The following is a 15,992-nucleotide window of genomic DNA, read 5'->3' as shown; positions in this document are numbered from 1 at the left end:
TAGCCCATTCCTCAGTGAAGCTCTAAATGATATACAGCATGTATTATTTTTAAGTTATTTCTTGGGTATACTTCTCATTTTCCTCAGACTGTAGCCTCCTCTAGGGTAGGAACTTAAGGCAGTGTATTACCATTGCCATGGGCTCACTCTTCTTAAGCTAAAATGTAACTCAGAAAGAATTCCTGGTCTGATTGAAGTTGTAGTCTGATGATAAACTTGTGGTATGGTTAACAAGTGTAATTACATGGTTAACTCATCAAAATAATAAAAACAAATACTTACACTTTTATAAACCTTTATAATGTCCCTAATACTTCCATGTACATTAATTTGATTTTTGTATGACAAAAAGGATACCTATTTTTCAGATGAAGAAACTGAAGCTTGGAGACATGAAATGACTTAACTTAAAACCTCACAGGACTGAAAAACTTGAGTCATCCATTATATCACAATGATTTTCATGCATTTTTTTTCCAGGAAGATCTAACTTAAGCAATGTATATGGCAAGGAAAGGAAAAGAGACTATGATTATATCTAGTCCAATTCATTTAGGTTTTTACATAGAAATGTCTAGAGCAGAGTGTGACACATCTTGTGTTTAGTCTCTATGTTCCCTTCCCACTGAAAAGCACCAGCTTCCGCCCAGTTGTGAAACTCAGAAACCAGGGAGTCATCTTCAACACTGTCCTGTCCTTCATCCTCCCACGTCCATTTCATCATCAACCTCAGTAATTTTTATTACCTCCATGCCTCTTGAATCTCCCCTCTTCCCTTCTTTTTCTCTTCGCTGTTGGCGTCTTAGTCTAACCTGCCAGCATTTCTTGCCTCTGTAACAGTCTCCTGACATCTACTCTTGCCCCCTTCAATTTGTTCTTGAGTTAGAATAAGCTTTTCTTTTTTTGAGTGTGTGTTGTTGACAGTTTCTTTGTTCCACTTAGTTTTCTGTGTTGAGTAGTATTTTCTTTTCATCTTTTTCATTGTTAATTTTGTATTTGCTGAGACTTTATGTTTTTCTTGTTTTTTATTTTGACATGTAGGATTGTTAGTTTCCTTTGTGGTTACCTTAATACTGGTCCCTATTTTTCTAAGTTTTAACCAATCTTTTATTTCTTTATATCACCTTGACTTCCTCTCCATATTAAAGATCTATGACTACATTTTTTAGTCCCTTTTTTTTAATGTTGTCATCTTTTACATATTGACATCTGTTTCCCTATTTTCAATGTTTTAGCTTTGATTTATTTTTGTAACTTCCCTATCTGGGTTTATACCTGGTTGCTCTGTCCTGTGTTCTAGTCTTGGGTTGTTATCTGATGTTATTGATTTTCTAACTGGAGGACTCCCTTTAGTATTTCTTGTAATTTTGGTATGGTTTTTGCAAATTCCCTTAACTTCTGTTTATCTGGAAATGCCCTAATTTCACCATCATATATGAGAGACAGTTTTGCTGGATACAGAATTCTTGGCTGGCAGTTTTTTTCCTTCAAGATTTTATATATGTCATCCCATTGCCTTCTTGCCTGTATAGTTTCTGCTGAGTAGTCTGAGCTTAGTCTTATTGACTCTCCTTTGCAGATGACTTTTCATTTATCCCTAGCTGTTCTTAAACTTCTCTCTTTATCTTTGGTTTTAGCAAGTTTGATTTTAATATGTCTTCGTGACTTTCTTTTGGGATCTACCTTGTATGGGGTTTGATGAGCATCTTGGATAGATATCTTCTCATCTTTCACAATATCAGGGAAGTTTTCTGCCAACAAATCTTCAACAATTCCCTCTGTATTTTCTGTTATCTCCCCGTTCTGGTATTCCAATCACTCGTAGGTTATTCCTCTTGACAGAGTCCCATATAATTCCTAGGGTTTCTTCATTTTTAAAAATTCTTTTACCTGATTTTTCCTCAAATAAGTTAGTGTCAAGTGCTTGATCTTCAATCTCACTAATTCTAACTTCTAGTGCCTCAATTCTGCTCCTATGACTTTCCATTGAGTTGTCTAATTCTGAAATTTTATTGTTAATCTTTTGGATTTCTGTTTGCTGTCTCTCTATGGATTCTTCCAGCCTGTTAAATTTGTCATTATGCTCTTCTATAATCTTCTTAAGTTCCTCTATTGCTTTGTCTGTGTGTTCCTTGGCTTGGTCTGTGTTTGCCTGATCTCCTTCCTGATATCTTGAAGAGTTCTGTATATCAATCTTTTGTATTCTACCTCCAGTAATTCCAAGAATTTTTCTTCTTCTGGAAGATTTCTTCTTTCTTTGTTTTGGGAGCTTGCTGAAGTCATCATGGTCTGCCTCTTTATGTGATCTGATATTTACTGTTGTCTCCAAGCCATCAATAAGTTATTATATTTATTTCATGTTTGCTTACTGTGTCCTAGCTTCTTGTTTTTTTCTGTTTTGATATGCCCCAATAGGCTGCTTGTGTGAGCTAGTTTGATTATTGGGGCCTTTGAAGCTCTAACGTCCTGTCACCAGGTGATTAAATCTGTTGCTAGATATGTGAGCCCAGGAGTCTGTTTACTTTTCTTGTATGGATTCAGCTCAGGTGTCTAGGTAGTTGGTCACCAAGTGTGTGGTGCATGCCCTCACCTACAGTCCTAGACAGGCAGGGGTGGAGTAGGCACAGGTATCTGGCTGCAGTAGGGGTTCACATGCTGAGCAAGGCAGGTGGTGACAGATGCCCCTGAATATCTGGGAGGAAAGTGTGTACTTGTTCCCTAGACTGTGTAGGGCAGTGAGTTTTGCAGCTGGACTATGGGCACCCAATGCTGTTGGCTGTAAGGACTGGGAGGCACCACTTATTCTTGGACCCCTATCACAGGTGTCTAGGTGGCATGGGTGGAGCCACCAGCTCTCAGACCCCTGATGTAGGTAGGTGAGGGCCCTACTTAATGGGCAGAGTGGTATCAAATGTCACAAACCTGCCACTCCACTATTTAGCTGACACTGCTGAAGTCAGGCATCAGGTATATACCCTGTTGTACTGTGCTAATGAGGGCCTACGCTGTTGAAGTCCATGGACCTCTTATGCCTGTGCCTAGGGAACTGTGCCTGCCCTGAGTTCCCAGCTTAGGGGAGCTGGCAGATTATTTTTTCCTATTTGTTAATTTGTTTTCCCTCTCCAAGGCTGGAAGAATGGCTCAGGGTGTGTGACTGGTCCTACTTCTGGCCCAGGGGACGCGGCAATCGCTGAAGTGGCCCAGACACCGGTGTAGAATGGGGAGGGGGCAGGTAAATGGGAGAGGAGTTCTTTCCAAATTGGGTGTTTTTTGATCCGCATGATAGGCTAGACGCATGAATTTATCTTTTGCAGACTGAGTGCCACTTTTCACTGGTTCTGGAAGCCTGAGTAGACTCTCTGCCGCTTGGTCTCTCCTGATGTAGAAAACGTGTCCCGAATGCCACTGCTTGCCTTACCGCGCACGCCAGCTGATCTGGCCTGCAAGGTGCCAGTTCCCGCTGGGTCAGGTCTGGCAACTCCTCGTTGATTCTGAACCATCTTTCCCTCCTCCTGCCACTTAGTCCAATTCTTCAACTTTGCCTTTGATGTTCAGGGCTCCTAGATTGTCATATATAATCGACTCATTTGTTTTCTCGGATCTTTGTTGTAAGAGGGACCACTGGAAGCATCTGACTACTCTGCTGTCCTGGCTCCGCCTGAGAATAAGCTTTTCTGAATGTAAATCTGATCATATCTTCCTATCCCCAAACACTTTAACAGATGTTTCAGTTGTTCATAGAATAAATCCCCAAATCTTTAACACAATGCTGTCCATGGTTTGACACCATTTCTCATATCTCTCTGCCTGGGTCTCTGTTTGACGCACGTATTCTGTATCTTAAATGTGGATGCTTTCTCTCACCATAGGCTGGTATCCTTCCTGGGAGACTCTAAGCATTACTTTTCACCTAGCTAACTCCTATTCATCCCTCACATTTTATCTCAATTACCCTTTCTCAAGGAAGCATTCCTTGACCTCCTTGACCAAGCCAATCTCCCCGTGATACATAATCTCATAGCAGGATGTACCTGTTCTTCTTCACTTATTTCACTTGTAATTTTATATTTACTTCTGTGGTTACTGGAGATTTATGGTTAATACCTTCCTCTTCACTAAACTAAAAGCTCCTTGAGGGCAGTAGCAGTTTAGCACATTACATAGGCCTAGCACATAATTAAAAGCTTCAAATCTATTTGTTTAATAGTGCTAAATGGATGAATGATCTCTACTGATGGCTACCACCAATTTCAGTTTGATAACTGATTTGATGTCAATTTGTGGACAACCAACCTCCGCTGATTCTTAGCGCCATTGCATCAACAATACTGGGCTCCCAGCCTTGTGGTTATATGATAAGTGAGTGAGTGGACAAGCCTGCACCTGGTGCAATGTCACAGTTATTCTTAACCTCTGCTTAGCACAAGGCTCTAAGTTGTCAGCAATCATGTTTGTTTATAGCAATGAGCTACAAACTGAAATCCTCAATTTAAGGATTGGAAGACAACATAAACATTGAATTTTGAACAGATTTCCAGATACTGAGGCAATAAGAAGAAAACACCACATTTAGAATGTAACTGGATGTAAGTGTAGATATAATATAGGTATGCTACCTTGCATTTGGGATAAAGTACTTTGAAAGTGGCATGTGGTTCTAATGAACTTTGGCATATGGGAGAGGATGATCAGAAGTGGATTTGGCTCAGGCTCCATCCAGGAATGTTTCTTTCTGAATTACCCGAAGGACCTTGCTATTACGCAGTGTCACCTTTAAGACCATTGTACAACATAAGTCTTGAGGATAGTATAGTAAACAAACTGCACATTTTCAATATAGTAACAGGAGGAAATGGATGCTCATCAGATTTTTCCAATATCATTTGAAAGGGTCAACATTCTTGTGGGTATATGCAAGAGACAATTAAAAGATCAGTTAAGAAATGAGGAATAATTACTTTTCTTGAGTAAAAGACTCAGGGTTTAATGACTAGCTGGAGTAAATCTTAGAATGTTGCTTATTTGCAAAACAATTTATCTAGTAGCTGGGTAATAATTCATAGAATTCATAAAGACTTAAAAGATTCCTGCCTTAATGGAGTTATTTTTTTTCTGTTTTACTTATTAAGATCGCCTTAATAATTCATGCATGGCAATACCTTTAACGAGCAACAAAATCTCACGTATCTCATTTAAACTTGGCAACTCTGCTGACAGTTAATATAGTCGCGTACCTCTGAGCCAGCGATTGTACAGCAGCTTTAGGCTGTTAGTAACTGAAACCATTCCATTTATGATAATCCCACGAAAAGTTATGCCCTAGATGAATGGTTGAATTTTACGGTCATTTGCTATGAAGATTTATTTATTCTTCATTTGTGGGGAAGCAACAGAACAATAATGAGCTCAAACACTAACTCCTGCTCCACACGCTGCAGAGCTTCCTTTGCTTCCTTCTTAACAGCAGCAATTGATCACCATTTTCTTGAGGGGACCGAGCTTCTACCAAAATTTTAGAGCTTTCCTATGGTTAGCATTTACTTTAGATGGTGAAAGAGAAGAGAGGATTCCCAGACAAAGTTAATCCTCTGCTTTACTCTAAACAAGGGTGCAAAATGCATAGATGATTTAGATTTAAGTTCTTTACCAACATTTACTAGGCAATTTTATCAAACCACCAACATCTTTTATTGATGCAATGAATGGAGCATTTACAATTCTTTTTTTCACATAAAAGAATGCTCAAGGTGGTAATTCTCAAGGCACTTTTCAAAATAAAATTTCAAAAATTGGCATTAATTTTAATACACATTTGCTACATCCATTTATATGACATCACTCACTGCTACATTTACAGTGGGCAGACTGACAGAAAATAGACTTCATTTATATCCAGTTTGCATCCAATGGTCCTATTTTAAATGAATTGCTCTTGGGAAATCTGAATTAAGTTGGAGAAGCTCAGTGATCCAGCCTCTGTTTTCTTGCATATACCTTTCTTTATAAATATTAGTGTTAAAAGTCAATCAAGGCCTACGTTTGGGGAAAACAGAACAATGTCACCACAAAAACTGGTTTTCCACTGTCCTAAATTCTGACATGCCAATGACCCCACATTTTGGTTCTCTACATGCAGAATGCATCCATACCTGGTGTAAGGAGGGAGGGGCAGCGTGATTCTGGTCCACTTGTTGAAAGTATCTGACACCAGGATCCGCTGCAGATGATAGCGACTGCATTCAACATTGGTAGGCAGACAGTCTCTTACCAAAGGGTGCCAAGACAGTCCAAGATCTACTGAGTATTCCAATTCAATAGCTGAAACAGGAAGCATTATTCTGGATATAAATACATGTCTGGAGACCCAGGAATCATATAAACTTTTGTTTTCATGTTTTAATTTCAGTTTGATTTTTTCCCATATTTATATTTCCTAGTTTGAAATGTTTCCTGGTTTGATTTTTCTCTCTGTATATTACTAGTTATTATTTTTTAACTTCCATATTGAAATAATTTTTCCTTTAAGGGGAGATGACCAACTGAAACATAAAGTAAATTTTTCTGAATCACCCCTTATAATAAGCTTAGAACAATCATGCAAAATTACTTCATAGACTTAAAGCAACAGCTGTAATAGTTATAATTTATATATCCAAAAAAAAAAAAAACCAACCAAACAACCAACCAAGTCTGTTGCTGTTGAGTCAATTCCGACTCATAGCGACCCTACAGGACAGAGTAGAACTGCCTCATAGGATTTCCAGGAAGGGTCTGGTGGATTTGAACTGCCGACCTTTTGGTTAGTAGTCATAGCTCTTAACCACTGCTCCACCAGGGCTCCAAGTTACATATAGTTATAATTTAACATAATAGTTATAGAATATATATTAAATAAATGTATATTATATAAATTGTATATAATTCAACATCTTATAATAGTTATAATTTGGTATATTACGTCCATTAATTTTATGGCTAACATGCAAGTACAGATCATAATCACAAATTTTAATGATGATTTTTTTAAACAGTTGAAAAAAATGACCAGTCTTCTCAAAATTGGGCCATTCTATAGTGATCCTGACCAACTAGTGCCAATTTTTCCCCTGGTATTAAGACTTTTTTGCTTATATATCTCTTAGTGCTGTGTTATGGAATATACTGGGAAATCAGAGGGTGTAAGGAGGGAGCTGAAGGTCACAGAATTCATGCCAGTGCATGCAGTCAGGCTGTGGGTCTATGGAAAGATATCTCTTTTCTTTCTCTTCTTCTGAAAAATTCAACCTATGCTCCTTGTCTTATATTTCTCTTTCCCTACTCCCTTCTTAGGAGTCCTGGTGGCATAACAGTTAAGTTCTTGACTGCTAACTGAAAAGTTGGTGATTTGATCCCACCCATTGGCTCTGTGGTAGAAAGACCTGGCAATCTGCTCTGTAAAAATTATAATCCTAGAAAACCCTATGTGGCAGTTCTACTCTGTCACAAGGGGTCGCTATGAGTTGGAATTGACTCAACAGCACCCAACAGCAATAACACTCCCTTCTTAATGCCTTATAAACTGGCTTCAGGTCCAATCTCTTTACTGAAATTGCTTTCTGTAAACCCATGGTTCTTAATGTTGGCTGCACACTGAAATCACCTGGGTACCTTTAAAAACTGCTGATGATTGAGTCCCACTCCCAGAGATTCTGACTGAACTCTTTTGGGGTATGGCCAAGCTGTCAGGAGCTTTAAGGCTCCCCAGGTGATTCCCAAGGCATCCAGCGTGGAGACCACTCGTGCTCTAAGGTTATTAATGGCTTTGTCTAGTTAAGTACAATGGTCTGGTCTCAGTCTGCATTATACTTAGACATTATTATTCCCTGATTCTTGAACCTTTCTTTTGTTTGGGAGACATAATTCTACTCGTACTCTCCTGTGTCTTACTTTCACTCTGACTCCTTTGCTAACTAGCCTAGCAACGGGCAATCTTCCAGAATGTTTCTGGCCTTCTATTCTATGTGTATGCTCTTAGGGTTTCAACTATTACTTTTGTGCCCAAATCACCCAATTTTAGTCTCAAAATTTGATTGTATTCATTCAACAAATGTTTACTGTGCTGGATGCTGGGCATATAGTGATGAACAATGGAGACAAAGTTCCTGTATTCCGTAATCTATCTCCTCCGCACTAAAGAACATTTCCACTTAGGTCTACTTTCACCTAAGCTGAAAAGAGAAAAAAAAAGCAACTCATCATTTCCCCTCACAAATAAATATCTCTTTTTACATACCAATTTTTTTCAATGGCAATGCTTACACTAATTTTATGGGTTCAAAATCCAGAAGCATTTTACACTTCTCTCTCCTTTACCCTCTTATGTTCAATCTGTACCCTAGTCCTGAGACCTGTTGCTTCTTTCTTGTTTTTTGTTTGCATTATCTCATGTTAATTTTATCTATTCTATTTCTCTTCATGTCACCTTGGTTGAGGTCTTCATCACTTCCTACAGGGATTGTCACTGTAGCTTCTTTACTGGGATTCTTTCCCATCTCCTTCATCAACTCCCAGGCACATCTCCCTAAAACATACTGAGTTACTCCCTTGCACTTGTACCCTTACTATTCACAAACTTTGCCAAGCACAGATTCCTGTGTCTGCCTTTAAAGGCCCTTCATAATTTGTTGCCAATTCCACCTAGCCACTTTCCTCTTTCATCTTACTGTTCGGTTTAACCTCTTTGCAAAGGTTGAGTCAGCCTACAGTAGAAAGCACATGTGTCTGAGTTTGTGAAGGCAGAGTTTCAGTCGTGGCACTGCTGCTGGTCGACTTTGTGATAACCTGCCTCCTTGGGTTCACACTGACTTCCTATGGTAATGAGGAATTAGGCATTTAGGACCTTAAAATCCCTTTCTGTTTTCAAAACCAGCACTCTTTCCTCTGCTCCATTAGATGCAAACACTGCCTGGTCAGGCCGATCTGCTCACGGTTTCACTTATGGACCAAGGGAACTACTATCCCTGCTTGTGTTGCAAGCCCAGTTCAAATGCACCCTTCATATCCACTCCACCTACCCTTCAAATCTGCTCCAACCATCAAGGTCCACTTGAGACTCAGCTCCTTTGTGGACTGGCCATCCATCGGTCATCTCTCCCTCCTTTGAACTCTCATTACATTTCTCATCACTGTCACATCACATAGCACTTGATTCAGTCATTTATTAGACTCTCATCTTTTGAAGTATCTCCTCCACTAGATTGTCACCTATTGAAGGCAGGATATCTACCTCTACTTTTCCAAATTCCACCTCCATTGACTAGTCTAGTGTTGATGGACTGATGGACTCTGTAGCAGGAAGAGTACTTTTTGGTTTCTCCCTAACAGATGTCCATTAAGTTCAAAGTAATGGAAATATGAAAAATCTGGATTCTGCAGGAGCTTGGAAATAACCCAATTCCTCAGATTTTACCTTTCCAGAGTCTAAAATGAACAAGGCCCTTGTGACCATTCTAGTCTTGGTCTCTCGGAAGAAGAGAGATATGGAGTGGTGAAAGACAAGAGGCTCCCAAAATCCTGACAGTCCTGTATATTCAGGTGAAGGATCCAAGACTATAATGATGTCAGTTTTTATTTCTCCTGAGATAGGTTCGTGTGTGTGTTTGTGTTTGTGTGTGTGTATACACATGCTGAGCCTAGGGGATGCAAACTGGCCACAGTGAGGGTAGCCCAGAATACGCTATGATCCAGGATAGCAAAATGTATAAGGTGAAATAGGAACAACATAATTTCATGATTCCTAAGAAGACAGAAAGGAGACCACAACTGGACTAATCTAAAGCCCCATGAATTAAAATCCATGTAAATATAATTATATGCATAGATATTATTGCTTATTCTTAGAGTTCCCTTTGTGATCAGAGTCCTTGGATGGAAAAATACTACAAGTGTATCCTTTTATTCCTCAAGTCTGATACTAAAAAAATATGAATTTACAAAAAGATAAATTGGGGGTTATTATTTACTTTATAAAGGAAATCTCTGCGTACAAATGCTTAAAAATTACACTCACATTTTGAGGCTTTAAAAAATAATTAAACTTCTAAAGTTCAATTTACACACAACACTGTCAACAATACAGTGATGGTCGACTCAACGTACACTTGTATTTTGGTCATGGACTTATCAGAGGCGCAGAATAGCCCTTTGACAGAAGTGTCCATAGATGCCTATGCCCACAACTCTGCCCTCGATTTGGAAATGGAACATTTACCATAACAAGAGTCCGTGACTGAGCAGGAGGCAGCGAAATCAATCTGCAGGAACGAATCCTCATTCACAGCAATATCCGTGGTGACCACATAACGTGTGCTGGCCTTTTCAATGAAGACCAGGGCATCACCAGTAGAGCCACACACGGGCATCTTGGTGCCTCCAGGGTGAAGCAGCCATTTCCTACTATCCAGAGTTGAAAAATCATCTTCCAAGACTGTATTCCCAGAAATATTTCCTCCAATAAGTATCTGAAATGTAATAAAAAAAACAAAAAACCCAAAAACAACCTTGATTTTAAGATATAGGAAAGTTCAATCTTTTTGTTTGTTTGTTTTTAATCTATCAGCCTGCTCAGAGCTGGCATAATACAGCAAGCATAATGTTAGGGGATCTTTCAGAATGCTCTTTTTATGTGGCCTGCTTGCCGATCTGGCAAGAAGCTACTGAAAACAAATCAAAGGATTGACAAAATCATTCACAGACTTCATGGGCTAAATTGTGTCTTTGGAAACTACAAGTACCCAAGCTGGGAAAGCAAAATTTGGCTTACACAAGGTTATTTTCCATGTAAAATTTCTATTTAAGGACAGTTGCACACTAAAGCATTTCAGCTCCAAACCTTTGCATGGACCCTACTGTTTGTTAATAGGTTCTTTGAGTTCCATTTGATGTACATTTTATTATGTATGAAGATCTTTCAGAATGGCCCATAAAGAATGTTGGGGAGATTTATTATTTTTTTTCTTCCCAGGCTAGGAAAGAGGATTTGGGAACTATTGCATGTGGCAGCCAATGCTAATTTGCGCATTTTCCTTTGCAGAGAATTATAACCTCATATCATGCTTAATAAAGTCCCTCTATCCATATGGCAGAATCCTCTATGAGCAGAACCTAGGCTTTCTGTTGTGTAGTTTGTTTTTATAGGCTCAGGCAATAGAATAGAGAATGAAAGGAAACTAAGCACCATATCTAATCTAGCTGTGTGCCCTTGGGCAAGTCACTCAACTGTCCATGCTGGGCTTCTTTTGCTGAACCAAGAGGCTGGACTAAATGCTATCTAAGGTCATATTCAGTTCAAGTGACAAAATTAAAATAATTCATCCTGAACAGACTGACCTGGTCAATAACCCAGGGGCTGTAGAAGTGCCCATTTTCAGATGGTTGCCACCAGCGGAGACGAGTAGAACTAGAACGAGCTTTCAAGGGTATCTCCAGGGCTATGTACCTGCCCACATTGCTGGAATTGCTGAAGAGGAACTCTTGAAGGAGACTCCATGAGAGGCCGCCATTGAGAGAATACTGTAGAAGTACAGGTTGGCTCCTGGGGTCTGGAACACCTTTACCACATCCCAGTCTCATGAAGAACTGCACAAATCTGATATTAGTAAAGTTTACTGTGGACTTTTACTTCAATGAGAAATCCACATCATTAACAAAAGATAAGCATGCAGGGTAATATGGGGAAGACATGACTTTAATGAATATGATGATTTAATGAATGTCCAAAGCAATAATTTCAAAGTTTGATTTTCCTTTCTAATGTGAAAGGGAGTTAATAAAATGTGAAGTTGAAAAAAGGCAATTCGGTGTCCATATTAATATCTTGGCACCTCTCCTCACAGGAGAGACTGAGGGAAATGGAAGAAAGTGAGCATTCATTACACCCTCTGATTATTCTACAAGAAGATGGGAATGATCCAAAGGTTGTTCAAATTTGAAAATGTGTATTGTTATTTATTTAAGATAAATTTGGATTCTTGTCCTTAGTATTTGAAACTGGAAGGATGCAATTAATATAATTCACACCATATTACTGATAAATTATCCGCTCTCAGGTTCCACCAGTACTTTTTTAGATCTCATGTCACTGGTTTACGGGGACGTATTTAAATTCACTAGTTGTAGCACCTCTTTGTGAAAGGCTAGACGACTCTTGGAAGAGGTGTGTCAAGCCTAGGCCTCTTTTCTGTTTTTTTTTTTTGTTCCAGGGACAGGGGACCAAGAGTGTGGCGGTGGTGGTGGAGGTGGTGGTGGTGGTGGTGGTGAGCTTTGCCAGCTTCTGACTGTTGCTGGGTCTGGGGATGTATGATACTGGCCACTGAGTGCTGTGGCAGCCAGCCAGTGGCAGCTTTCCCAGCTGGCAGTGAGGCAGACAGAGTGGCAGCAAGCAGCTGGGGTGCCAGTGAAAACTAGCTCACATGTTCTCTTTGGCAGGCAAGCTGCTAGTGCCTGGTCTGGCCGCCGTGCTAGCTGGTAATGCAGAATAAATTTCATGTGCAGCCCAACACATACACCCAATAATGTATGCACGGCAAACATATGAAATAGATTGGGGCTCATAATAAATGTTATCAGTACCATATATACATTCTTCATGAGTTCCTCCCAACCCCATTAACTGGGCATTCATTTATCTCATGACCCTGAGAAAATTGAGATTTTACATGGAGCATTTTGAGGTCAATATATGCAAATCCTACACAGCATGCTACTGAGATGAGATAAATAATGAAGCTTTTAACACTGGATTAGTGAAAAAAATACATGGTTGGAGCCTACAGTGACATTTACGTTTATAAAAACAGTAATCATTTACAGTGAAAAGCTTTTTAACATACTGCCTACTTGTATTGGAAAAATGCTTATATATTAATTCAGTGATAGGTAAACCATGTCTGAATTACTAATTTGGAAAAACCTAATGATTTCTAAATCAGAGAACTCAACTTCCACTGAAAATATGAACTAAAGAGCATCAAATTAAATCATATGCATGAAAATAGGATGGGGATAAATACAAATCTTGCCTTCTATAACTGTAAACTTACCATCTCATGGATAGACCTGTATTTCCTATAAAGTATGATGAAAATTATAATTCAATAAATGAACGATTTAAGAGAACGAAGAGGATAAATACACTAAAATGCATTTTAAGGTACTCCGAAATATTTCAAAAACAAAAATATGATTTCTTTGTTCACTTGTAAAAATAGGTCAGGGTTCCATTTTACACATGTTAAATTGCCTTTTTTTTTTTTCTTTTTAAGTTTCTGGCTCATCAAATGATCAAGGGATACACAACTTGACAGGACATAATCCTCTGAGCCAGTTTAAAATGTTCGTTTTTGAGTGACTGTGCTTAATTTGGAAAATGACTGCTTAGAATGTGTTAGCAAATCTTTGGAAAGAAATTCTTATAAAGAATAGGCTGTGCTTCAAATGTTTTTAACTTAAATTGTTAATGGAGATAAATTTGATGGTGAATAACTTGAAGATGTACTGCATTTCAGCCAAGCTTTCTATTAAACACTGTGTAACAAACGTAAACAATTTCCTATGTAGTCTAAGGGCTAGTGAACAGTGTTCTGTATAAAGTGGATAAAGAAAATGCAATATTATTTTCTCAAAGTTAAAGTAAATAAGTTAAACACTGTCCTTTCTCAGTCACAATATTGTATAATAACAGATATTAACTTTTGCGTTTAGCTGTGTTTAATTGCTGATCTAGTTATTGCACAAGTTTCTTCTGGTTCTAGAATGGAGATTATGTAAATTGTGTTTTAACGGCATCTTTGACAGGAGAGAAGCTCAGTATTTCCAATGGAAGGCCTTGTCCTTAAGATCCCCCTGCTTCTTTCTGATTTGATTATGTTCTGCTCCTGTATATTACAATGTGATTTCACAAAACAGCATTTAAACATGATTACCTAGCTTGTGATAAATCCAGGTCTCGAGTCATCAACATGCGCAAGCCATCTTCATTGAAAAAGAGGTTGTTTCCACTGGAAAGGATTCCACACTTGCGAGATGGCTTCCCACCACTCATTAATAAGAATCTATCAGATTCTAGCTGACCTGAGAAAAATGGAAAATGTAGTTCATTTATGACCCCAACTATAGTCAAAGTATGTTTTTTAAATCAACACTGTAAATGCATCATTTAGGTTTTAAACATAAAGTTATAAATACTGAACTTATAAACTTTGAGATAGAGAACTCTTCAATGTTTTAACTTCTTTGAATTATTTAGCCTTGGCTGGCATAACGTAAAGGTGCACAGAATAGGAAAAGAGGGCCTTTCCTTGATACTTATAGGTCCCTCTTTTCTGCTCATCCACACTGCAGAAAAGGAAACTGCTCAGTTAGAGAAGGGTTCAGGTCAAAAATAAGGGAGAGTAATGTGGCCTTCCCACTGGCATCTTTATTGTATCCTTATTAATGTGACAATAGTATCACGTAGGTATAATATTTAAAAAAAAAACACAGCTTTAACAGGAGAATTTCAGTGTAATTTAATATTTCCTATTAAATATTGTCTCTCAAAACCAGCTCTTAAATCTCTTCAGACACTCTTCTAGATCTAGTTTTAAACATACCATTTTTACAGAAAACTTGAGGAAAAAGAAAAAAAAGCTTACAATCTCTCTATCCTAACATAGATAGCTATTATGTTTACAGACTTTTTTTTATGAGAATGGTTTCCATAGTTTGATCAGAGTACATATAAAATTTAAATACTTTTTCCAATCATTACCTCATACACATTTTCCTATGTTGTAACATTATCTTCATACATAACGACACTAGATTCTAGGTATAAAACTAAGATATAGAAAGCGATGAGAGGCTGTTTTATTAATGAGTTGGTGGTAAAGCAATGACAGGAATTTATATTTCCAGAAACTTGTTCCCTCCACCCAAGAAGATTAACCCTCTATAGACATTTTCTAAAATTATCATTAATCAGAAATTACATGTGGTAGAAAAAGTGGTGAAAACAGCCGTCTTTTTTCTCAATTAAGGCCTTGTTCACACTCATTGATCATAATTTCAAAAATGGAATTCTATAAAAGTCAGGCTAAATGAAGACTTGAGTGGTAACAATTGTAATGATAAATAATGAAATATTATACTGGAACTTAATGATTACTTGTATATTACAAATTGTGTCTAACATTTAAGTTCTTTCACAAAGCTTCATAGAATTTATGGGAAAAATTTTACCTTCAAAATCATCTTTGAGAAAATCAGGATTTTTGGTGCTTATTTTACAGGTTGGACCTGAGTAGCCAGGATCACATATACACTTGGTTCCATTGATACAACTGCCATGCCCATTACACATCTCTTCACATTGGGGACCAACATAGACATTATCAATGGCCCATGTCACGGGCTGAGAGCCCGCAGGGTAAAATCCCTGGTACCATCTGAAACGCACAGATCTGGAAAACAGGTGCAAGTCTTTCAAAAGCTAATCAGCACATATGTAAGCACATATGATCAGTGAGCAACCGACAGTTACGATCTCTGCACCACACTCAAGAAGTAGAAAACATGATTCACCATTTCGGGAACACAAATTCCATTCCTTAATCTCCAGGATTTTGCCAAGACAGTTCCTGCTTCCTGCATGCCCTTCCCAATCCTATCAGTCTGTCAAAATCCACTTGACCTTCCCACCTCCTTCAGAATTTATCTCCTTGGTGAAGCTTTCCCCATCGCTACTATCTACTCTCCCGCGTAACTGATTTTTTATGTTGCTGTTGTTAATGTTAGTTGCTGTTGAGTCGATTCTGACTCATGGCCACCCCATGTGTACACAGCAGACCTGTTCTATAGGGTTTTCAAAGCTATGACCTTTCGAAAGCAGATTGCTAAGTCTGTCTTCTGAGATGCCTCTGGGTGGGATCAAACCGTCAACATTTCAGCTAGTAGTTGAGTGGGTAAGCATTTGT

General features: G+C 38.4%; 1 protein-coding gene across 1 annotated transcript in view; it reads right to left on the bottom strand.

Moving 5' to 3' along the window:
• The window catches only part of RELN (reelin), a 551,032-nt gene that overhangs the window by 64,826 nt on the left and 470,214 nt on the right, over nucleotides 1–15,992 (bottom strand). Inside the window, exons 44-48 of the mRNA XM_004390724.1 lie at nucleotides 15,259–15,479; nucleotides 13,962–14,109; nucleotides 11,368–11,626; nucleotides 10,250–10,499; nucleotides 6,150–6,318 (exon numbers count right to left, since the gene is read on the bottom strand). Of these exons, the coding sequence (XP_004390781.1) occupies nucleotides 6,150–6,318; nucleotides 10,250–10,499; nucleotides 11,368–11,626; nucleotides 13,962–14,109; nucleotides 15,259–15,479 (1,047 nt within the window). The remainder of the gene's footprint in view (nucleotides 1–6,149; nucleotides 6,319–10,249; nucleotides 10,500–11,367; nucleotides 11,627–13,961; nucleotides 14,110–15,258; nucleotides 15,480–15,992) is intronic.

Source organism: Trichechus manatus, unplaced genomic scaffold (assembly GCF_000243295.1).
Source record: "Trichechus manatus latirostris isolate Lorelei unplaced genomic scaffold, TriManLat1.0 scaffold00326, whole genome shotgun sequence".
NCBI lineage: Eukaryota > Metazoa > Chordata > Mammalia > Sirenia > Trichechidae > Trichechus > Trichechus manatus.
The sequence above is the reverse complement of the archived record's forward strand: the minus strand, read 5'-3'. Positions and strand labels throughout refer to the sequence as shown.